Source organism: Coenobita brevimanus, chromosome 89, assembly GCF_032717465.1.
Source record: "Coenobita brevimanus isolate Jiangsu-jjx chromosome 89, ASM3271746v2, whole genome shotgun sequence".
Taxonomy (NCBI): domain Eukaryota; kingdom Metazoa; phylum Arthropoda; class Malacostraca; order Decapoda; family Coenobitidae; genus Coenobita; species Coenobita brevimanus.
In genome coordinates, this window is record NC_137042.1 from 21,332,262 (window position 1) to 21,359,180 (window position 26,919).

At 40.1% G+C, this 26,919-nt stretch overlaps 1 protein-coding gene across 1 annotated transcript in view; it reads left to right on the forward strand.

The window, feature by feature from the left end:
- The window catches only part of LOC145411414 (uncharacterized), a 122,714-nt gene that overhangs the window by 43,275 nt on the left and 52,520 nt on the right, over window positions 1-26,919 (forward strand). Inside the window, exons 6-7 of the mRNA XM_080281454.1 lie at window positions 2,005-2,123; window positions 23,394-23,578. Coding sequence (XP_080137580.1) covers window positions 2,005-2,123; window positions 23,394-23,578 — 304 coding nt within the window. The remainder of the gene's footprint in view (window positions 1-2,004; window positions 2,124-23,393; window positions 23,579-26,919) is intronic.

Below are 26,919 nucleotides of genomic sequence, written 5' to 3' on the forward strand. Positions count from 1 at the left end.
ATATATATATATATATATATATATATATATATATATATATATATATATTATATATATATATATATATATATATATATATATATATATATACTGTATATATATATATATATATATATATATATATATATATTTATATATACTGTGTATATATATATATATATATATATATATATATATATATATATATATATATAAAACCCAGTGGCAAGAAATTTGCAGTTATAGATTTTATTTATTTATTTTTGTACAGAGGTTTGAGAATATTCTAGACAATTTGTACTGTACTTTTTCTAGTGATCTGGAGATTTTTGTGTTTAGCTACAATCTAGTGGTTTTGAGAGTGTGTTTTGCAGTGTTTGTGGCTTAGGGCAGGCAATCCTACTTTCCAGAATGGGTCAGTTACTGCCCAAGGGACTAGTTTTGTATGATTTTTTTATTATGGATTCAGATAAACAAGAATATCGGTACTGATTTACTTACTGAGGAATGATGCCAGAAAATGACTATTTTGATAAGTAAAAATTATATCAGTTGTTCAAAAAATGAGTGTTGCCTATATAATGGCAGAATATTTGCATAACCAGTAAAATGGAGGGGTAACAACAATCATGGCAAAGAAAATTTCTTTTGAAATACGTTCATTGTTATATAGTAATTCCTCATTTATCATCCTTTTACATAATACGTTTTTCATCGTAAAGATGTTCATCAACACTGGAATAATTTTCATTTAGCCTAACAAGCCATGTTCATTAGCCACTAAATGGTCAAGATGTGCAGTGAAGGGCCAGGGTTGATAGAACTCACACTAGAACTTTTCTGTGTCACTCATACTTACTCCCATACATTGAAAACAACTATGAGATTGCTGAAAAAAAAAAAAAATGTATAGCTTGAAAGGATTTCTGTCATCATATCTGGTTGCACATGACCCCAGTCAACAAACCTAGGCCTAAAATTTAAAACTAGAGCTTACGTGTCAATAATATTCTGGCAATGCGGGAAAGTTGTACTGTATACAGTGGGCTCTTTGGTATGGCTCTTAACTCATGCTGGCAGGATGCCACGCTGTATGAAACTACACTGTAAAGGTACAGTATTGGAAAGCCACTATAGAGGCCAAATTACATCAAGCCACTCAGCCCAAGTCACTCTTTTCTCTCCATATATTGCACCACTAGCAGAAAGTAGTCTACATGCCTTGCTAACATAGAAGTTATAAAAGTCTGCGTGCATTCATTTGTGCGCACGCACCCACCCACACACACACACACACACACACACACACACTTTCTCTCTCTCTCTCTCTCTCTCTCTCTCTCTCAGTGCATTCCCTTGGTTCCATCAGTAGCACCAGGCTTTTCATTAGGGGTAGCATCCTGCCAGACATGATTTTCTAGTCACAATTTTCAGTATTTCACACAGAAAAGGTTATTGCTTAATATCATGCACCACACTACTGTACTGGTACAGATATTTGTTTTGCACTTGTACTGTTATTTGGCAAATGCATTTGTGTGTCAGTGACCTTTCACACACAAAATGGAACAGAAAGGCAATGATCACAGTGAATTTAAGGACTGGGCAGCCAACTTGGCTCACAGCTGACTGGCAGACACTGTTTATGCATGGTAGACACGATTTCCAAGTCACTTGTTTGAGTATTTCACACACAAAAAGTTATCGCTTCACTTAATATTGCACACTGCTCTATTCAGTATGCATTGACGCCATTATTTGGCAATGATGGTGGTGTTTCAGTGGCCTTTCACACATAAAATGGAATGAAAAGGCAATGATCACAGCAAATGTAAACACCAGACAGCAATCTTGGCTCAAACAGCTGACTGTGAGGCATCGTTCTGGCGAATTTGCAGTAATTTCAACATTGTTATAGCAAAACTGGGCCTAACTTTTAGATCATCATTGTAGAGATTCATCACATAGCGAACAAATGTGTAGTGAGACCTTACTTTAATAATAATCTCTCTGTTTTCATGGCAGGTTTATGCAAGGTATCACCAAGGCAGTGGCTGGTCTGGGTCACAAGCAAATCCTGCCTGTCTGGAAAGAACTTGTGTACATGCTCATCAAGGAATGTACAAAAATTTTGAAGGAGCCAGGTATGATATTGTATATACCAATAGTTTAACATATTTAGACTTTCTCCCTTATAATTGTCAGCATAGTAGTTAGTTCAGTACACTGTACAGTACATTATATCTATCAGACAATGATATAGCTAACTCTGATCAAGTTTAAATTTAACACTTTAATTAACAGAAGGATTTAGTGACTGGAGGCTTGGTGTTAGAATGAAAAACTCATATTTAAACCTACACCAGTCTAGCATGCTTCATGTTAGATTACAATAATGGTACAGAGAAAAGGATATGTGATTCATATCAATAAAGGATGTGCTGGGTTAATATTTTTAGGTTGTGAATGGCAGGCTCTTACTCTAATATACAAGTTCTCTGTTAAAAATTACCATATATGTCAAGTTTTATCAGATATCACTAACCAGGTAACACAGTTATTCATAAAGTTGTCAGCTACTTACCATAATCATTCAGTACAGAACTGTATTCATTGCTTAATGACAAGTATATGAACTAGGAATGTGCTGAAAGTATATTGACTAGAAGGGGAATTGCTGAATGTAGTTACAAATATGTTGGTATGAGGGTGCAAGGGCTGCTGTTCTTTTGGAAAATGAACTAGGTGAAATACTGATTTGAATGTTGAACTGAAATATGGATGTTTCATGTGTCCATGATTGTTTATGTATGGCATACAGTCAACCTTGCCATATGATCAGCCGATATGCAGTTGTTTTCTTATACTGTATTATCTTTAGATTTTAGGCTCATTTTTTGATGTACCATCACCATTTTTGCTTATACAGCACACTTTATGTATGATCTCCCAATATTTTATAAATCACTGTAATGATGTGAAATAAGTTAGGACCTTCTCCCTTATTCAGTTCATGCCCCCATTATAATGATGAAGGTGGCAGATGAAAAGCTTGCCACACATGCCAACACCATGCAAGCCAGCCATCACCTGTCAGGGCCAAGATGACTGTCAATGTTTACGTGCGCAGAAACCCGATGTGACCTGTAGCTTATGTCACCCTTAGAACAGGGCTGCTCCAAATATATACGGTACTGTATATATATATATATATATATATATATATATATATATATATATATACAGTATACAGTATATATATACAGTATACAGTATATATATACAGTATACAGTATATATACAGTAATGGGCTGCTCAAATGAGGGATTTGAGGCAAGTATGGGTAAGATGGGAGTTGGTAGTAGGATGAGTGAAAACGGAGTGAGGTTTGGAAGCTTCTGTCTAGCAAATGACTTAGTCATTGGGGGCACACTCTTTCAGCATTGCAATATACACAAGACAACTTGGGTGTCGCCGTGTGGAAAATATAAAAATCAGATTGATCACATCGCTATCAGTAGGAGGCATAGAAGTTCTCTGCTAGATGTTCATGTTAAACGGGGAGCGGATATTGGTAGTGACCATCAACTCAGCATTGCAAAAATAAGGTTTAAACTTAAAAATCAGAAGAAGGAAAAATCTGGTGTTGGTAGATACGATATTGTTAAGCTTAGAAGGGAAGGAGAAGAAAAGGAGGAATTCAGATTAGAATGCAGAAATAGGTTTTTGGTGTTGGAAACGTTGGAAGAGGGGGAGAGAAGTGTAGATGAGATGTGGGAGGATGTGAACAAAGTTTTGCATGAGACTGCTGAATGTACGATTGGAAGGAGACATAGATTCAGGAGAAAGAAATGGATATCAGAGGAAACGTGGGATATGATAAAAAGGAGAGGTGAGGCTAAATTGAGGAGTGAGATGCAATGCGTTGATGAACGAGAGATTGCATTAGCAAGAGCTGCGTACTGGAGTTTGAATTCAGAAGTAAGAAGGTTAGCTAGGAGAGATAAAAGAAGATGTGTGGATGAAAAGGTTGCAGAGACTGAAATCTTAATAAACAAAAATGATGGACAGAGTCAAAGAATAGCATATGAATCGATTAGAGAACTGAGTGGTAATGCAGGTAAATGCAAGGAAATACCAGTTAGAGACAGGGAAGGAAATTTATTGACCAAAGATGGAGATATTAAAAATAGATGGAAAGAGCATTTTGAGACAGTTCTTAATAGACCAATACCACCAGAAGAGGATATACCGTCTGCTCAGGAAGATTTAAATATAGAAACAGGAGAGTTGAGGCTTGCAGAAGTGGAGAAAGCAGTAAAACAGTTAAAGAATAACAAGGCACCAGGGGAGGATGGTTTATTTCCGGAAATGTTTAAAGTGGAGGGGATAGATTAATAATGATCTTGACCAAGCTATTCAATAAGATATGGGTGACGGGGTTACTACCATCAGTTTGGAAGAATGGTGTAATTGTTAAAATTCCGAAGAAGGGAGACCTGAGTGAATGTGGTAATTGGAGGGGGAATCTCTTTGTCACCGATAGCTTTGAAAGTTTTCAGTAGAGTGTTGTTAAATAGGTTGGAGCCAGTGGTTGAGGGTATTCTGAGGGATGAACAGGCTGGTTTTAGAAAGGGACGTGGTTGCAATGATCATATCTTTATAGTTAGGCATTTGATGCAGCAAGTTAATGAAATGAGAGTACCGTTAAGTCTTTGTTTTGTTGATTTTGAAAAGGCTTTTGATAGTGTTTCGAGAGAGACTATGGGGAAGATCATGAGACATTATGGAATACCAGAGGAGTTTGTGAGGGTCATTATGAACATGCATGGGGATACATTTTGTAAAGTGATGGTTGATGGTTGTCTGAGTGATTCGTTTGAAGTCAAGTCCGGAGTAATTCAAGGTGGTGTTCTATCGCCTTTATTATTTATATTGGTCATTGATTACATTATGAAACGTGTTGGAACAGAAACCGGTGCAGGTATACTTTGAGGAGAGAACAGGAAACTTTTGGATTTAGATTATGCAGATGATATAGTTTTGATTTGTGATGGGCCAGAAGAGATGCAGAGAGTGTTGGACTGTTTGGTGAGTGAAGGTCGCAAGGTGGGTTTGGTTATTAATTGTAGAAAAACTGAAATAATCAATATGAATATGGAAAATGCGCAGGAATGTGTAATTGGAGGTATGGTTGTAAAGCAAGTTGATAGGTTTAAATATTTAGGTACTTATTTAGCCAAGGATGGTTCTTTGAACTTTGAATTCGAGGAAAGGTTAAAGAAGGCTAATTAGGCAATGGGAATGTTTAAAAATATTTGGAATAATAACAATTTTTCTGTTCATACAAAAATCAAACTTTATAAGGTAATGGTTAGGAGTATCTTAATTTATGGACACGAGTCTTGGTACAGCACAGTGACTATGGAAAATAAATTCTTGGTGTTTGAAAATAAAGCACTTAGAAGAATATTAGGAGTTAAGTGGTGGGAAAGGATACCAAATAGTAGAATTAGAGAAATAACGGGAGTGCAGCCGATCGATGAATATGTTAGATTCTCACGATGGAAGTGGCTAGGACATGTGTACTGTATAGGAGACAGGGAATAGTACGAGGTACACCAGGGTGGGTGGCACTTGGTATGAGAGGTAGAGGAAGGCCAAAAGAGACGTGGGTGAGGACAATGAGACGGGAAGCTGGAGATGAGTGTTGGGGAGATCTTGAGGAGTTAGCACAAGATAGGATGTGGTGGTGTGAGTTCATCGAGGCCCTATGCATCCCCGAGGGTGCCACAGGAAATGATTGATTGATATATATATATATATATATATATATATATATATATATACCGGTATTAACCCCTTAACCGCGGGGCGTCACTTTCGTGACGCTTGGGAGCAAGGGATCATACCGCGGGGCGTCGCTTTTGTGATTCTGTGTTATTTTGAATTCACCCGGGCTTCCAAGTGGGGGCTTGTATCATCTATCAGTACTGCCAATGTCCAACACTAGTCAGCACTCCTAATCTCATCTGTACTCCCATCCATTGTTGACAATTTAGCCATTTCTCCCCGTTCTTGACTCCCCTCCCTACCCCCCCTCCATTACCCTATCCTCTCGCCTGCCCGGCCGTGCTATGCTAAGTAAATCTTCCCTGGAATTTTTCACTGATTTCATCCATTGAAATAAGCCCTATGTCCTATTCTTATACCAAATAATATATACAAGAAAGAAATAAGGTAAGTGAGAGTGCCAAACACCTGGAATTGGCTAATTATTACCTGACAACACCTCACGTGCACTCGCTCGCTAATTTTCGCTGTTTTTTTCCTCTTGAAATATGCCCTATAATCTATTTTCGTAATAATTATACATGTAAGGAGGGAAGGGAGAAGCCTAAGTGATATTTACATTCACCTGGAACTACCTAATTTATAATGTATTGTCTAGATTTCCTGCCAATCATATCAGTGCTAAACAAAGATGTTTCAAGATCTAACATTGGCAGCTCTGAAAATATATCTCCTAAGTAGGCCTCTAATCTATTTTCGAAATAAATATACATGTAAGGAGGGAAGGGAGAAGCCTAAGTGATATTTACATTCACCTGGAACTACCAAATTTATAATGTATTGTCTAGATTTCCTGCCAATCATATCAGTGCTAGACTTAGCTGTTTCAAGAAGTAATATTGGTAACCCTGAATAACCCCTTAGCAGGCCTCCACGCTAGCCCTCCGTTATCAGGTTACTCTCAACTTCCGAAGTGAGAGTACGTATGTTTCTTCTTGCTGACTTCAAGGCCTTTTTTCACCCCCATGCAAATGGCCCTGTGACCTTTACCCCCTACTAAACCTCGTGTGGAAAGAGGTAAAGGGCTGACAATTGATAAAAGAGTGACTACGATCTTTCTATTGAGTAAAACAGTGCAAGTGGAATTGTAAATAATGTGTAAATAATGTGTAAACAGCAAGTGAAAGTAATGAATGTAAATATACGTGAACAATGGAAAACAGTTTTATAAGTTATTTCAAGTGACAGTGCACAACACAGTGTAAATAAAATAGAAATGTAAATAACGTAAATAAAATAGAGAACGTAAATAGAAATGTAAATGAGTAGTATTATAAGAATACGAGTATATACCCTAGGAGTAATGAAAGTGAAAGTTTCACTCTAGCATGTCTGAATGCTATGAGTTATGAGAGTGAAGATGAAAGTGACATTCACTCTCAATGCCAGTATACAGGACGAGAAAGTGAATGCTACGTATTTTACTGAAAGAAATTGAATCCCTACAGTGACAATAAACTAATACTACTGAAGGAAACTTATGGATAAAGACTGTAGATATATATAAGTGTTATATAGTAATAGAAATATAAAGTGTGAGGGGTTTTATGAATAATAAATGACAGACTACTAAGAGCGAACTAGTGCCAGTGCGACGATCAGACGCGCTCGTAATTTCCATTGCTTTCACAGTGTATTTTTTTTTTTAGTATGGATCCCAAACTACTTGAAAATTGTAGAATAGTGTTTATAGTGTTTGTATCTGGCTGTGGTAATCATATTACGGGTTGTCGGGAAGTGTAAAGTGGAGACTTCGTTACCCTACTTCAGAGGTCTCCACAAGTCCTACGGTAACTGACGAAGGCTCAACAATCATTCCAGGAGATAGCTGAAGGTATGTGCCATAAGCATATGTAATTTTATTATTCTAGGACTAATAACTGATTTTTGGCAAATATTTTTTGAGAGTCTGTCGGAGCCCAAATAACCCCGCGGCACACGCAAGTCATTGGTAAACAAGCCCGCGGTGTAGGGGTTAATCCCTTTCACTCTCATCTTAAATATCAGGACCAACTTACCTAGCCCCAGGCTCCTACGCTCCTCATGGGGCAATGTAGGATGAGATGATGGATGGATGGATTAATTCCTCGCTTATCCGATGTAAGAGGGCCATCAGTACATCTTGATACAGATAAAATCCGAATACAGAGCAATACCCTGCCTACCTATACCCTACCTTTGTGTACAGTATCCTTCCTAATAGGAGTGTTCGCGTGCCTGGAGAAATGCCAGACATCACCAATATTTTTATTTTTCAGATGGAATAAAAATCACATCTCGGGCAATAATTTAATGTCCTTTTTCATGCATCTTACTTATTGTAAAATTACATAAATATTCTATTTCTTCTTTTTAAAACAGTATTGTGTCAATGCAACATGAACAAAACTAATTATAAAAAAAATATTCCACAGTGGTTCCAGCCTGGTTTATGCATGCATAGAAATATATATGTATATCTTTATCCAGTAAAAGAAATTAGTTATAATTTATACTAACAAATTAAACTCCCTGTGAGTAAGAATAAAACCTAATTCATTTCATGATAGCATGTCGATATTTATATGCTGCCTCCGGTAAAACAAGTTTTCCAAGGAAACCGAAACAGCTGTCTGTCTTCACTGGCTGATCTACTCCACCACCATGCTTGCTTTGTACGTCTGGCAGCGCTAGGCTTTGGTACGCTGTAACATTTTAGAGTCTAATAAATATTAAACTATGGATAGACCGTATGTGTCATTTTTTGTACAAGTCAGATTATATACAAATGTCAGTATTCATACGCCTTTTTTACTTCATACAGTCCAAAAACCATCTTTTTGGCATATGTTGTACTAATCTTCTTAGGAAAGAATATACTATCTATCTATCTATCTATTGCCAGACGCCTCAATCCCGTTTGGGGTGGCCACAAACAAATCGCCTCCAAGTCGCCCTGTCCCCCGCCATTTCACTACCCTGCTCCCAACTCACACCCCCCTCTCTCATATACCTCTCCACCCCATCCCTCCATCTCATCCTCGGTCTCCCCCTCCCTCTTCCACCCTCCACCTCACTCACATACACTCTCTTCGTCAGTCTTTCACCCTCCATCCTCTCCACATGGCCAAACCACCTCAGTGTGTTCCTCACAACGCTTCCTATCACATCCACATCAACACCACAACGCTCCTTTATATCCTCATTCGTCAGCCTGTCTCTCCACGTGACTCCACAAGCTCCTCTTAAATAACTCATTTCCACTGCTCTCACTCTTGACTTGTGTCCTTCCAACAACGTCCAAGCTTCACTTCCGTACGTTAGAGTTGGTATCACAATACTGTCATGTAGTAACTTTTTTACTTCCATGCTCACTTCCCTGTTTCTTATCACTGCTTTCAAGGAACCAGCAACCTTTCTTCCCTGCTGTACCCTTTCAAGCACTTCACCCTCCAAACCTCCATCCTTACTCATCACACTACCCAAATACTTAAACGTACTCACATTTTCCAATTCCTCACCAGCCAACCTCGCTATACATTCACTGACTTCACCTCTCTCAAAGACCATCACTTTACTCTTCCCTACATTCACCTTTAGGTTCCGTTTCTTACACACTCTCTCAAACTCATCCACCAAGCCTTGCAGCTCCCCTTCATCTTCACTCAACAACACAGTATCATCTGCAAACAACAGTACAGGGAGTTTCCAAACACTATCCTCTCTCACCAGGGCCACTCCAACATCCACTACCCTACCTTGTACCTCTTTTATTACCCCATCCATGTACAGATTGAACAACCATGGAGACATGACACATCCCTGTTTCAAACCAACTTTCAAAGAGAAAAATTCACTTAGTTCACCATCCACACGCACTGCAGCCTTAGCACCATCATACATACTCTTCACAGCATTCAACAACTTCCCCACTACTCCATATATTCTTAACACTTTCCACAATCCTTGTCTATCCACCCTGTCATATGCTTTCTCCAAATCCATGAAAGCCGCATACAACTTCTTTCCCTTCTCTAGAAACTTTTCCATTAAAGATCTAAGAATGAATATCTGATCTACACAACCTCTTCCCTTCCTAAAGCCTCCCTGTTCTTCTCCAACTAATTTCTCTGTTCTTTCTCTAACTCTGTCTATAAGTATCCTACCATACACTTTTCCTATTATACTAAGAAGACAAATGCCCCTATGATTACCACACACTTCTTTTTCCCCTTTTCCTTTGTACAAGGGAATAATTATACCTGACTTCCAATCCTCCGGGACTCTACCTTCCTCCCAGGCCAATCTGCACATCTTCCACATCCATTCTACTACTATCTCTCCCCCATGCTTCAGCATCTCACCACACACTCCATCAATTCCTGGGGCTTTCCCGATTTAACTTTCTTCATTGCTTCCACAACCTCTATCCTACTGATTTCTACCTGTCTTCTCACCTCCCTCCTTCTCCCAGCCATTCCCCAGCCACTTATACTCGCATTACTTCCATCCTCTACGTTCAACAATTCCTTAAAGTGTTCTCTCCATCTGCTCACTTTTTCTCCCTTCTCCACTAGTAATCTACCATGTTTATCTTTCACTCCCCTGCTAACTTCACTTCCACCCTGTCTTACTCTTTTCACTTCTCTCCAGAACATTTTCTTACAGTCCCTCCACTTTACACTCAAATTCCTTCCAAATTCCTGATCCACTCTCTTCTTACTCTCTCTTACTAATCTTTTCACCTCTCTCTTCCTTTCCACATATAACTCTCTCTTCTGCCTCTCAACTTCTTCCACGCCCCTATTTCTCATCCATTCATTGTATGCTTTCTTCTTTTGTGCCACAGCCTGTTTCACCTCTTCAGTCCACCACGCTGTTCCTTGCACCCCCTCCGTCTTCTCTTCCTTCCACACACCACATCACATGCTGCACATATTTCTTCTGTAAATATCTTACACACACCTTCCACGTCTCCCATCTGCTCCAATTCATATTTGCCCAATCGTTCCTCCACTTCTCTCTTATACTCTGCCTTTTTCTCATCCTCTTGTAACCTTTCCACTCTCCTTGCAACTACTCCTTCCTCTCGTCTTTCCCTTCTTCTATTCCTCCATCTTACTTGCATCCTAATTCTGGCCACCACCAAGTAGTGGTCAGAAAGGCCACTCCCCCAACCTCTATAAACTCTTGCATCCAATATACATCTTCGCATCCTTTCATCCACACACACATAATCAATCATTGCCTTCCTTTCATTCAGTTCACCACCCACCCTTCTCATCACTCGCCATGTATACCTGTGGATCATTTTATGCCTGAAGAGGGTATTGGCTATTACCAACCCCTCCCAGCACAGATGTCCACTAACGCACTCCCATTCTCATCTATCTCAGCAGGCACACCCCACTCACCAACTATTCCATCCACCTTCACATTACCAACTTTACCATTCATATCACCGATCAAAAACACTCTCTCATTCCTTCCAAACTTTTCCATGCACACTTCCACATTTGTCCAGAACTCTTCTCTCACTCTTCTAGCACGATCTTGCGTTGGCGCATACACACACACAATCGCCCACATTTGTATTCCAACTTTCAACTTTACCCACACAATCCTTGACCCAACTGATCCATACTGTCTTATGCTCTTCTTCCATCTTTTACTCACAACTATACACACTCCTTCCTTTGCCCTCTCATTCTCATCTACTCCTGCACATATACCCCATCCATACTCCCATTCTCTCACACTTTCTCCTCTCCATTTTGTTTCAGTTATTCCACATACATCCACTTTCGCATCCTCAAGCACCTGGACAATCTCTCTCTCTTTCACCTCATCATTCGCTCCTCTTACATTCCATGTACACATTACCAAGTCCTTTGTCCGGTCCTGGGTCGTCAACGTTTGGTCAGTCCTTGTCCGAGGCTTCTTGTTTGTTTTTTTAGTTAGTTGTTTTCCGGGGAGGGGCACTAACCCTCCGCCAACCCTTTTAGTCGCCTTTTATGACAAGCAGGGATACTGGGGGAGTATTCTTGAAAACCCCCCTACCCCCAGGGGTATACAAATATATTATTTTATTGGCGATATTTTGGGTAAAATAGCATAAGTAAGAGTGATTCACATTTTTTAAAGCTATTTGCTTAACCAGTATGGTAATTATCGATCAGAAAAATAACACTGAAATTTAACTAAGAGCCCCTTAGCCCGCAGAAACAAAAACGAGACATAGTTTCTGGCGGTGTCTGGCAGATTTTCCTCTTCACGTGAATGCTCCCATTGTGGCAGTGTTCTTTGGTCTTTCAGTTTTTTAGACATCAAAACACACAGGAATATCCGGTATAATGCCAGACACTAAGAAAACAATGCATAAACAACAAATATCCTCCAGTAGCCTACCTATATGTTCTGTACTGTACAGTACCCCTCTGTTGTGAGTGATTGTATTAAAAATTAGGTAGTTTATCAAACTGAAAAGGTATTAACTATGAAACTATGTAGCCATCGGTATTGGTAGTCGATACCACTGATACTGGCCAACAAAGTAATTGGTATCATTTCTAAATTTAATCACTGGTATTGCCCGTCACTAGTAATCACGTAACAAATGTTGGAAAACTCCTCCTTGTCCAACTGTTGGAGCTGGACAATGAGTGGGGATGTGTGTTAAGTGCCACTGAACACAGCATTGCCGTGTCTCTACTGGCTGGTCAGGCGACTTTGATCATTTGGTAGGGAGGCCGATGGCCATTTTTGTTCCACTGGTGGGTTAGGTTCTTCAGCAGTGCGCAGCTTGGCTCAAGAGGCCAGCCAGGCAAGTTTCATCATTTGGTAGGGAGGCAGATGGCTAGATGGCCATTTTTGCTCAGCTTGTGGGTCAGGGTCTGTATTACTCGTGTGCAGCCGATAGCATCTGAGTGATTCAGGCGGCCGGGGGACTTCGACAGTTTGGTGAGGAGGTGGAGGGCCACTTTTGCTCTGCTGGTGGTTGTGGTCTATTACCTGTATATGGCCAGAGGGGCCAGCCAGCTGCCCGACCGATTTTTAAAATTTGTAGGCCATCCAAATGACGATGTCGGAAATTTTATGTTCGGAAATGGACAAAGAAATTTGAATACTTAGCATCCGGATAATTGAGTGATTACTTATATATATATATATATATATATATATATATATATATATATATATATATATGCAGTATATCCTCCTAGTAAGTGCCTATATGGGCAGCAGAGGATGTTGCATACTAGGAATTTGCATACTGTGAATACATAAACTTATGGAAAAAATTACATGTGGGCAGCACTCCCCTTCGTGGGCAACCGTTGAGATGCTTTTCAAACATAGTATTGTACTGTACAGGGAAACTGTCTAAGACATATTGCCAAAGATGAAGTAAACCAACAAGAATATAGCTTTACTAGGTAAATCAACAAGGATATGGCTTAACTAAACCAACAAGAATATGGCTGAAGGTGGGTGGAGTGTAGGCTACTGTTATCGCTTCTTGGGGGGGCAATGTCGTGTACTCGGGGTAACCCTGGATTTAGGCCACTCTTTGCTGCCCATCTCGCTTACAAGGAGTTCAGTTCGCGTACTAATAAAAAATACACTAAAATTAAAAAATAAATAGATCCTCGCGTACAAGGGGGACCGCGTACTCGGAACTCAAAGTGGGGCAACTGGGCACAATTATTATCTCTTTTTGGTCAGTATTATAGAGATCTGCAGGAATTTGGTAAAAGTGAAAAATGTTTTTAAATGACTGATTTAGGGCTACCTTTTAGAACCAGACACCTACTTAAGGATAAAAAAATGATTTGCTTAGAAATAAAACACGATGGATGCCTGTTTACCCCACACAGCGGGGCAACCGGGCACCCAGACTTTTTTATTACTGTATGAAGGTGCTCATTACTGTTGAGTGCTACTAAATAACATAAACCTAAGCAGGTATTACTATTTTAAGGTTTCATTACCTGACATAGACAGTTCTAACTCTTGGTGCCTAAAATGTACAGTACCACTAAAGATTTCAGTCATCACAGAACACAGTGATAACAGATGCAACTTCTTTGACTCTATAAAGGGGATCATCACAGTGACTGCTACTAAAAACGTAAACTTATACAGGCATTACATGTTAAACATGGAAATATATAAAGAAAACCTCAAATTGGTATAATCCTGTGTACTGGGAGTGCACCTGTTTTTTCCATAGACTTACACTATGGAAACTTGTAATACAACAAATTAAACAAACTTGAAACATTTCTAGTCAAAGTGTTTGGCTTCTAGAATAGATTAAGTTGATTTTTCAGGGTTTGGGTGACATTATGGTAAGCAGGGAAAACAGGTGTACTCCTGCTACTCAGGATCTTGTAGTTTCACACCATCACTGCGATTCTGTGGGCAAAGGAGCAAACCGATTCAGAGCCTGGTAATGTGCAGTTGCGGACATATCAAACAGAAACACCCCTTCCGCCAGCGAGGTGGTGTGATGCTCTCAGCATCTGGTAACACTGTTAGGTATGGAACTTCACCAGGTTTCGTTCAGTCGCTAGGACGAATCGAACGCGGTGATCACTGATGCTATGCGCAGTTATTGGTGGTAACAGAATATGTAAGCAATGTTCCGCCAGAAAATATACGGATAATAGCATGTCATTATTATGGTTATTTTTTAAAACTGTCACACAATACACTCTCTACATAATGGCAGGTATAAAGAATGACATGGATTTCATGATTGATTTAGTTTCGAGTCATGAACCATGCAACAGTTAACAGTTACTTATATAAGTCATAGTTATCAGGGTCCCCACTACTATCAATGAACAGAATATTTTCATGACGCCCATCCTTACAATCGGGAGCATGATGTTGGTAATGGTAGACCTCTGAAATCGAAGCAATTTCATTACATACAGAAGGTTGCTCAAGGCCTACAAGAGGCGGCAGGGTGGGGGTGGGGGGCCTGGGAGACAGAAGGAAGGAGGAGTGTGAGGAAGGGGGCAGTAGTGGTCGAAATGAGAGCTAGATGAGAGAGGTGATGAGGGGTGATGAAGTACGGGACGTGGACTTCGGTATACGACAGGAACTACAATTGGATGGATAGTTTACAAGGTGATGACTGGGCCAACTCATTGTTTCATGGAGAATGTGGCATTTTACAGTCAGACCATGAAACGTTATACAGTATTAACGTTGCCACGTGTTGTAATTGACCGTCATGGTTTGCAGCAATTCACGACACTTTCCATTTGGTGGCTCAGTACCCTGTATTATGAGTATGGTGACTATTTGTTAATGTGCAGATATTTGACACGTCCCTACAGTTTGTCAGATGTTACAGCTGTTTTTATAGTGATTGGAAATTATTCCTGTAGCCTAAAGTCTCATTCTCACTAGCATGCAGTGACCGGCGGACTCTGTCCACACCTGATGGAATCTCGGGCACGACTGCGATGTTATCCAAATTGTGAAGAGTAGGTGGCCAGTGAGTAGGTAGTTGACAGCGCCTGAGTGCGTTATGACAATGGCCAGCACAGTTTGTGCGCGAAAAATAGCATTGTATAGAACAATAATTGTTGGACTAAAAAAAAAAAGAAGAAGAAAAAAAAAAAAAAACGGGCAGTGTCTGGTTATTTCACTCAACAATGGGCACGGACTGCCCACTGGCCTGCCTGTCAAACTTGCCACAAATTGTCTGATACAGACTTCTCCCTAGCGGCCGCCAGTGACTGTCCCCTAGTGTGGACAGGGATTCACGTAGTATCATCATGGATGACGACTGATACAGTAAACAGAGTAGGGATAGGCCTATGTAGTTTTTTTCCTTTATCACCAATAAATATGAACAGTCTGACAGTAATGAAGGTCTCTTTGTGTCTCATTAATATCCTTATGGCATCGATGTAAAACAAAGGTGGATTTACTTAACCCAGGTTTATGTTACCGTTTTCCGTATGCCTTGTTTGGCAGTTTATTTTACACATTGCCAGTGGTTATTACTAATATTTAGGTTCATACTGAGCAACTGTGGTATGACCAAAGCATTCTTTCACAAATCCTGGAACCAGTAATGGTGGAACAAGATTGTAATGTCTGCAGTTTTCCAGTCTGAGCACGTGCATATTACATCAATAATGCCATTAGTTACAGAAATCGCTTGTATTAAACGCAAGCACACAATTTATCTTCAGTGTTTTGTTAAACTAAATAACCGAGTAGTGTTCACACTGCATGAATGTTCATGATAAGCATATATATGAGGAGTGGAGTCAAGCAGGGCATAGGGGGCTTAGCTCAAAGTTCTGTATAATCACAAGTGACGAAGGCACGAGTCCTAGGTGGGCCTGGGCGTATGCTTCCCCAGATTTCTTTTTTTTTTTATTCATGATAGTATTTCCTGCCATCTGAGAGCAATTGAACGAAGAAACCAGTCTAAAATACAGTACTGCAGTTTGTTGTATCAAACTGATTTTAAAACATTTCTTTTGATGTGTAATGGTGTGTACAGTAATGGAAGTAGTAGGCTAACTAGTGTCCGGTGTCGTATAAAATCGTACAAACATTACAGTAATTATGGATGGAATTAAATACAGTATAGCTTACTTTTAATGCAATTTCATTTCCTGATACACACACACACACGCACGTGCACACACACGCACATACACATACACACACACACACACATACACACACACACACACACACACACACACACACACACACACACAGTTTCTGGGCTACACAAAAAAGATTCAGGGTTAAATCCCCGAAACTCCATCCCTAACAACGGCGCTGGAGCCAAGACAGCTATATAGGCGTCCACGTCAGACGGTCTCAGGTGAAGGGTGTATAGGCTACTGACCAGCATCACGCGGAACCTGAAAAAGATTTCAGTGCAGTTAATGCAAGTAACGGAAATATAATACGTAATGTTTATGGAAACGAGGCAATACACCATGCATGCGGCAGCAGACAAGGGCAACCGTAGGTATGCGTTCCCCATAAATTTCTTCCTTGTGTAGCACTGGCAACCCCTACAAAAATACATACCAAAACACACACACACATAATATATATATATATATATATATATTGCCAGACGCCATAATCCCGTGGCGTAAGGGGTGGCCATTTGACTCTGAGTTATTTATTTTACAGGGAGGGGCGCTAACCCTCCACCAACCCACTTGTTGACACCTAGAGAGCACGTATGGTTTGGTTATATAGTTACCACCCAGCGTTGTAAATGGTTTCTTGGCTTACAGGAAACCATTTGGCTTGTCACTCAATGTAAAGCCACCTGTAACGGAAAGAAAAGCAATAAGAAGTGACAGGAAAGATGGGAGAAATAGGAAGAGAGGAAGGCAGGCACAGAAAAAGAATGATAAAAGCTAAGGAAGAAGTAAGCAGCACTACATCAAGTGAGTGGTTGATGGTCGCCACCACCAACCAAAATATATATATATATATATATATACATATAAACCTTCACAGGCTCAATCCGATTGGAGCTCCGTAATTAGCCACTAAACCACCAGGCTCCAAAATATGGTTACATAGTTACTACCCAGCGTAGTAAATGGTTTCCTGATGTACAGGAAACCATTTGGCTTGTTTCTCAGTGCAGAGTCATCCATAGGCAGAAGGAAGAGGAAAGACTGAAGAAAAGAAAGACAAGAGGGAGTGTAAAGTTACCCGTAGGCAGAAGGATGAGGAAAGAATGAAGGAAACAAAGACAGAAGAGGATGGAAGGAAAGGAGGATGGAGGAGAGGAAAGGGTAGACACCCGAGAGCAGCACTACATCGAGTGAGTGGGGTTTATTGCTCACGTAATGCCACTCATGGATGAGTGAGGCTGGTCTCTCATCGTAAATGTTAGGACCAAATTGTGTAGCCCCGGGCTATATATATATATATATATATATATATATATATATATATGTATGTATATATAGATATATATATATATATATATATATATATATATATATATATGGTTAACTATTATGTATTGAGGCAAGAGAAAATTCCTCCCTCCCCCTCCTCTGCTATCGATATCACAGTCGTCATCAACGATGTTCCCATGTAACAAGAATAGCTCCCAGTCGCCTTTACAACAGGTGTGAGATCAGTCTAGGGATGTTTTATAAAATATCACCATGTGATGAGACAGTCGTCACCATACAGTAATAATGCACGGTTTTTTGTCATGTGCCAACCCGTGGGGAGTAGGTTGTCCTATAGACGGCATAACAAAACATGGCGGTAGACTGCATAACGTGCCAAAGTATGCGTAACTTTTAACGGCCTGACTCAAATTCCATACAGTAATCAACGTTAAACTATAGCTGAATTAGCACCATGTCACCAGCGCATCATTTATCCATCCAATCCTAGCTTCCTGCCACAGTCCACCTTCCTCCACCCCATTACTCGTCTCCTATAGAGCCCCCCCCCTCCTACCACTAGCCTGACCTCTATGGCCCCCTCCTCCCTCCTCCCAGGTGCCCCACCCTGCCTCCCCCTGTAACGCCAGCTCTTATGGAATTGCGTCAATTAAGGAGGTTTACCAGTTTTAGGTTCACGGTTATGGAGGAGGTGGGTCATGGTAATTTTGTGATTATTATGATAGGTGCGGGAATGCAGATAATGTTGTAATGGCTTATATGTTGGCCGTCGGTATGTTGTATGAATCATGTTGTTTTTCGGAAGTCACACTCACGATACCTGTGTATTTCAATTGAATATAATAGGAATATGTATGGTGTGAAATCATTTTATTACCATATTCACAAAATGTTTGTATTTTCAGTATATTGTTAGGCAGGACATAATTTCTATACCACCAATAACTGCGCACAGCGGCAGTGATCATCGCGTTTGGTTCGTCCTAGCGACTAAACGAAACCTGGTGAAGTTCCATACCTAACAGTGTTACCAGATGCCGAGAGCATCACACCACCTCGCTGGCGGAAGGGGTGTTTCTGTTTGATATGTCCGCAACTGTACATCCCTGAGGCTCAGCAAAATAGCAATAGATGACAAGGAGTCTTTGAGACATATATAGAAAGTAAATAATGATAATAAGTTAATGTGACTGCTTGCTGCTCGCAGAAGTGCCCAGTTAGCCCCCCTTGAGTTACCCTTGCCATATACCCAGTAATGCATAACTGTAGAAACATGTTATTAGTTTCCATGACATCTTTGTCAGTGTCCAATAAAATGAGCCTAAGTAGAGTTCTCTAGCTAAATTCCTAATGTACACCCACCGCAAATTGACTTAGGACCTACACACAGAATTGCTATGGGAGAGTTATCTGTCTTTGCTTTGTGTTTCCACTTCTACCAAGTGAATTTTTTGGGCAAGAAGTAACTGGCAGCTCCTCTGGTGTTGGTGGGAGGTGGTGAAACACTCAGCACGTCAGTGCTTGCCCAGAAACGAGAGTGGGAGTTTATGTTCCCGTCGCTCTGAGCTTGCACCTCCCTCTTTTTTCATGTTTATTACTGTTTGCCCTGTTATTTTCCTAGAGTTGAGATATCATGCCTGGAAAGTACTGATTAAGGGATGAGAGGGTCCCTATCATTGCATTGAGGCAGGATAATGTCCCTATCAACACGATTTGTGAACGTATTGGACGCGCAGAGTCAACCGTCATGAAGATTATTGCTGCAGTGTGCGGCCTGCCACCTGACATTGTACAAGAGCACAAGCATGGCGGTGGAAACAAGAGGACGACTTCCAGAGGAATAGATACGCTTCTGAAGAGGGAAGTAATCAAGAATCTTCGACCGACAGCTGGAGAATTGAAGAGAATGCATCCCCAGCTGTTACATCTCATTTCGAACTATCCAACACCGCTTGCAGAAGGAGCTGGGTTTGCCAAGCCGCACTGCAGACAAGAAACTGCTTCTCACTGACCGCATGAAGAAGCAGCGCATTCAGTTTGCCAAGAAGTGGGCACACTGGACATCGGATGAGTGGAGAAAAGTTATGTTTTCCGATGAAAGCACATATAAAGTGTTCCAGATGCGTTCTGCCAAGGCTCGTCACCCTGCCTCCCGCAGTTGATATGACCCTGCTTACACGATGCCAACTGTTAAACACCCACAATCAGTAATGGTATGGGAGTGTTTCTCAGGTGAAATGGGAAGAAGAGGCCTCTACTTTCTTTCTAAAACTTGATGAATGGTGGTCGGTACATTCAAGTTCTGAAAGATTATTTGTTAAACTTTTTTGCTATTCATGGGTGTGACTTTTTCATGCACGATTCAGCTCCATGTCACAAGTCAAGAAAGGTGACAACATGGCTTCAGGATAATTGGATTGAGGTCCTCGACTGGCCTGGCAACAGTCTGGATCTAAATCCAGTAGAAAACTGCTGCGAAAAGATGAAGAAAATCATGACAGAGAAGAAGACACCCAGTCTTGACAACCTCAAGACTGAACTGAGAAATGTTTGGTGCAAAGAAATGTCCTTAGGTTACTTTAGGGATCCAAGTGATTCCATGCCAAAATGCATCCAACTGGTCCTTAAAAACAAGGGAAACATTATTTCATATTAATGAATGGAATTTCATGAACAAACATTGTGATATACAGTACTATGATTTCTGTGTTTTTTAATACCTTGTGGGGGGAGGTCCTAAGTCAATTTGCAGTAGCTGTAGGTAACTTACCCTTAGTGTTTCCAATGTTGGGGATTCGGTGAATTCTCGAAAACTTCACTTTTGTACCTGCATGGGTCAGTGGACTGCTTTTTCCTATTTCTAATTGTTAATTTTGAGATATGTTATTGCTGGGAGACTTAGTTATACAATTACTGCCAGAAAAGATCAGAAAATTAAAGATTTATTGATTTTATATAGGAAAGTTTGCAAATAACTTAAGTATGTGCCCAGTTGCTGTACCTTACAGTATATCTATCTATCTATCTATCTATCTATATATGTACAGTAATCACTGTACTATCCGGTTGCCAGATCTGAGCTCGGCCACATTACCAAACTCCTCAATTTTTATTATGAAATTTAGCTTTTCATCACCAAATTCTTAAAGGAATCATTTATTCTTCACTAGTTATATATACAAATGGAAATAATCACTCTCCTTATAATCAGCAGCATGTTTATTGTTGCGCTGTGTATGCTAGCATATTAATCAAAGAGAGCAGACAGTCCACCGTCTCCATTCTCTATATCTTCATAGGTGTACATGTGAAAAATCTGTTTGGTAATGGATCATGCTGATTCACTACCAAATGAACTTTTCAACACCAAATTGGCCCACATTTGGTAATGAAAATACCAAATGGCAACCCTGACTGGGGAGGGGAGATGGGGGGGGGGAGGAAGGAAGGGGTGAAGGGGCTGTGGTGTAAACAGTTGTTCGGCGGGGACCGTGCAGCAATTTCAAATTACGGGTGGGAAAAAATTTGGATTTTGGGGGGATTTTTTTCTTTTTTTGTCCATTTTTGGGTTCCGAAGGTCCAGGCCCACAATGTCCGGTAAGTGGGGAGTCTGGAAAGTGGGCGTCCGGATAGTACAGAGATTACTGTGTGTATATGTATATTCATCCATCCATCATCCAATCCTACATTGCCCCATGAGGAGCGTAGGAGCCCGGGGCTAGGCAGTTGGTCCCAACATTTAAGAAGAGAGTGATTAATATACAGTATTTATATATATATATATATATATATATACAGTAATCTGAAAATCATCAAATATATGTCTGGAAAAATCAAGCTTAGTAGTTTGTACCCCAAAATGACAATGTTCACCCCATCTGTGGCTATAACACATTAATGTAAGTCTGAAAACAGTTTATAAATCAACCTAAGCAGACAATTTTAGTCTTAAATATTATCAATAATGGTAAACGAAAATCAAAACCCATCATTAAGCTGGGGTATGGTGGTATTTCTACCCCCATCACTAAGCCGGGGTATCACATCTAGGGGTCTCGTATATCGAGGTATACCTTTGTATGTGTATGTAGTATTAGTGACTGTACACTGAGTGATAAACAAAATTGTGTAACCTGACCATTTGCTATGCTAGAAGGTAACTATATAACCAGATGAAGCCATGTGGTCTAATAGGTTAAGGTGCTATAACTAGATGGAGCCTGTAAGGGTTTTCATCTCAGGGGTGGTTGGGGTTTATTGCTCACACAATGCCACTGAAGGGGAAGTGAGGGTGATCACCTCTGTCTTCAGTGTTGGGACTGAGTTGGCCACTGGCCAGGGCAAAAAAGGGTTGAATGGTGGATAGATTGACATAAATAAACTCTCGGTGTTGCCTCTTTATTGTGACAGTCCCTGAAGTTAATGTAAATAGCATTCATCATGATCATAATCCCTAACACCTTGCTTTCTCGGAATCCCCCAGCTGAGGATGGCTGAGGCATCATTGCCTTTAGAATAAAACCCTAATGAATATGCTTCTTTCTTTGGACTGGCACAGTACAAACAATCTTCATTAAAGGTCAGAGATATGTTGCAAAACAGTACATCTCTTCCCAACAACTAGCACTGTAAATTAGAGGAAATTAACAAATCAGCTATGAGATAGCAGTGGAACTTTAATTGATATTTATTTATTTATTTAGTTGTTTATTTTTTGCAGTTCATTTTGGACTTTTTAGGCGGTACATGGGTGGCTACCATTGACCCTGGGAGGTAGTGCCATTAGTGTGATGTGTGGCTGCAAGCTTGCAAGCTGGTCACCTAATCATCATTCTTAGGCATGAAACATTCAGCCACAAGTATTATCTCTCAGTGATTCTTCCTTTGAGTGACTGAACGTAGAGTCAAAGTCAAGCTGAGATTTTCACATTGTTACAAATCATATTACATATCAAATGTATTTTTCCCTCAACAGCTACCAGCAACTGTTGGAAAGTAATTTGCTGGTTTTGGCACTTGGTTGAGCTTCTAGTGCTAATATCAACTGTACCTTGGCTAACCTCAGTATGGGAATTCCTCATAAGGAAACTTTGTATCATTTTATAGATTTTATTAGACTAGATTATGGACTTCAGAGTAAAAAAAGATCAAGAAAGGGAACTTGTGAACCTGTTGCATACCATAAATTGTATTGTCAGTCACTGAGCTCAGTGAATATAATATCTTGTATCATCAGTGTTGGGCATAGGCTTCTTTCAGTTTTCTGTATTCGTACTTGTTGTTGGCATATTGTTAGCTTGGCTATTCATTTCCCCATATTTATGAATTTCATCTGTTCATTTTACTGTATGTCCTGATGTCCTCAGGAGTATAAAGGGTTGGAATTAAAGGTTGTTTTAGTTGAGCCACTTTAACTTGGCAGAGATTTTCATCATTTTGGAGAATATTTCGTGCAGCTCAAGTGCGAAATAAGACAATACAGTACTGTGGTTTTACATCCTTTTCATAGTAGTTTCTGTGACTAACATTGTATTTTGGTGTTAATCTGTAATAAAAACTCAACAGTCAAAATGTAGAAATGGCAGTATTAGATCAAGTGTAAGTGAATAAAGTATAGTGTTTGATGCTAGTGTGTTGGGTCAGCAGAACAAGAGTGCGAAGTGGATTTCGTGAGCAGCGTGGTAGTGGTGTTGTGGGGTGTATTGCAGGCCACTCCAGTTCTGCAAGCAGCAATGGTGGCAGGTCTTGCCACATCCCTGGCTGAGTACATGACAAAGATGGCAATCCATGGTATAAAACGTCTTGTTGCCAGCATGCTCACCAGACCTCATGTATGTACCTTAGCATTGCACATACTGCGTTGTATGTTTGTCTTGATTATCCCACATCTTGTGCTAACTCTTAGGTTATGTTTACTTGTTACACTAATTATAGTCGCAGCGCACGACTCTGAGGTTATTATCGTGCCCTGGCAACCTACCATTCAACAGTGTGTCTGATAATATGAGACGCATGTAATTCGTGTATAATGTGTTTGTGTATAATAATATTCGTGTATAATATATTCATGCATAATGTTATGATTCGTGTATTATGATACACTGTCGGACGCTTTTTTGAATGCTAAGTTGCCAGGGTACAATACTGAAAACCTCAAAGTCGTGCACCGTGACTATAGTTATATGCTTCTCCTTACTTCTTCCAAGCAACTTAAGGCAGGTCAGCTTCCTAATCTCCGCAGATTCCATACGACACTTTCTCACACATTCATTTATTATATTCATTCACCTTGCTTCACAGCACATCCTTACACCCTCAGAGACATTCACATATCGTATATCTCGGCAGGTAAGACAACCCATGAATCATCATAAAAACACCCCAAAAGCAGGGGTCGTCTTATAGGCCAGGTACAAAAACAAGAACCTTAAAATTCTGCTCAGAATCTATCTATCTGTCTATCTGTTGCCAGACACCATAATCCATTAAGGGGTGGCCATTTGACCTTGAGTTATTTGTTTTACGAGGAGGGGCACTAACCCTCCACTAACCCACTTGCTGACACGTAGGAGCACGTATGGTTTGGCTATATGGTTACCACCCAGCATTGTAAATGGTTTCTTGGCTTATAGGAAACCATTTGGCTTGTCACTCAATATAAAGCCACCTGTAAAGGAAAGAAAAGCAATAAGAAGTGACAGGAAAGATGGGAGAAATAGGAAGAGAGGAGGGCAGGCTCAGTAAAAGAATGATAAAGGCTAAGGAAGAAGTAGGCAGCACTACATCAAGTGAGTGGATTGTACTGGTTTATCACCATCTCGGTTGTTTGATGCTCACTGACCTAAACTTCATCACAGATGGTTCGGTAGTTTAGGGGTCATCTTATATGACCGATATGAGCTAAACCCATGAAACTCGGACTGAAATATGGAGGTCTTCTTATCTGAAGGTTGCCATATCTGCTGAGATATACGGTATATTCGTTTCACCAACCTGTCTATATTCATTCTCTCCTTATAACCAGACCATCTTAGCACACAATCATATCTTATTATTCAGAGACTCTTCCTTCACATATTAAGCAAATTATTATGTTTATTATACATTTCCACATCCACTGCTGGTACTGTATATACTGTACTCTTTAACTTCACTCAAGGTGTGCCAAAATCTCATATATTAAGGTGGAGGTGCTCACCATCCACTCACTCGATGTAGTGCTGCTCTCAGGTGACTGCCATTTCCTCTCTTCCTTCCTTCTTTCCTTCTGTCCTCTTCTGTCTTTCTTTCCTTCATTCTTTCCTCTTTCTTATGCCTACAGGTGACTGTACACTCCCTCCTCTGTCTTTTTTTGCTTCATTCTTTCCTCTTCCTTCAGCCTGTGGGTGACTCTACACTGAGTGACAAGCCAGTTGGTTTTCCTGTACACCAGGAAACCATTTACTATGCTGGGTGGTAACTGTATAACCAAATTATGGCATCTGGTGGTTTAGTGGTTAGTTAAGGCACTCCAATTGAATTGAGCCTGTGTAGATTTATATCCAAGAGGTAGTTGGGGCTTATTGCTCATTTAATGTCACTTGGGGATGAGTGAGGCTGGTCACTCTCATAAATGTCAGAACCAGCTACACTCCTCATGGGGCAACATTGGACTGGATTGATGGATTGATGGATTAATGTGGGCAATAGCACATCCTTATGCAGTTATCTCTGTTCTTCCCTGAGCCAGTCAGTTCTTCACTTCTTTTACCTGTTTACCTCTGTTTATTACTACACGAATGTACTTCAACTCACTGGCAAGTTCAAGTGTCTCTTCATTCAATAGCAGAGCACTTTGAGAATCAACTCTTTCAACATTTATCACTTTACATATACTTTTATCTACATTTGCACCATTAACTGGCAAGTTATCTGCATGCATCAGATTTGAGATACTCCTTTCACTGCCTGTTTTTCTACATCCTGAGTTTTAACCTCGCACCAAACCATGTCCATACATATACTGTACAGTATTGAATAACTGTGTGAACATCACACTCATTTGAACATCACACTTATTTATCATAATCCAACACTGATCTTAAAACACTTGCCTAGTCATATACAGTACATCTGTTCATACACATTATTCACAACCATCATAGAAACGCTTTGCGATTGTTTTCCATCCTCATCTTACATACACAAAATTTTGTTAATCCTTCCCTGTACGTATTATTGATTTTTTTTTTCTCCCCATAAATGCTTTACATTCCTTCTCATATGCGTTTTACACAGTCATAATGTATAATTACGTATGATTTATACATGCTCTGCAACTCTGACACTACTCTCTTTATCACTCACAAATTACAAACATCTCATCCATTCCCAGACATCCAGCAGCCCTCCTACACGCCTCACACCTTCACAAGTCACCACTGTGGCACTAATATCTACAATTCTTACTCAGTACATTCTGAGGCTATATTAGGAGTGGTGTGATGATATTAGCAGTGTGTTTTATTCAATGGCAGTGGATTTTCCCCAAGATATAAACACTGACTTAGTGAAACTGCTGTCGGAGGTGGGGGGAGAACATCTTTTATTGCACTAACCTACACAGAATGTAATGAAGAATATATGTATGAAGTACAATGTCCTGAAGTCACAAACTATCCAGAAAAAATCAAAGACCAGCTTTATGAGTGTGGCCTGCGAGAGGACAAAGTGAAATATGGATATGCACACTTCCGGGCCAATATATGCAGCATTTTATCTTTACTGAGCATCAAAAAAAATTTGAGCTTATTTCAATCCATATATAAAGATATATGCCACATTTCCTCCTAGAAACAGCCCATTATGTATGTTGCATTGTATGGGGTAACAGTGTGTTCCTGAAGCTTGGTAAGCAACTGTTCCTTGCCACAATCTGGGATCAAACTTGTCTTTTCAGACAGCAGATCTCTCTCTCTCTCTCTCTCTCTCTCTCACACACACACACACACACACACACACACACACACACACACACACACACACACACACACACACACACACACACACACACACACACACACACACACACACACACACACACACACACACACACTCTGGTCCATGAAGTTTTTCTGTACTATATAGTCTGCCTCTTCCAGCAGAACCTCCATTCTTTTTTTTTTTTTTTTTT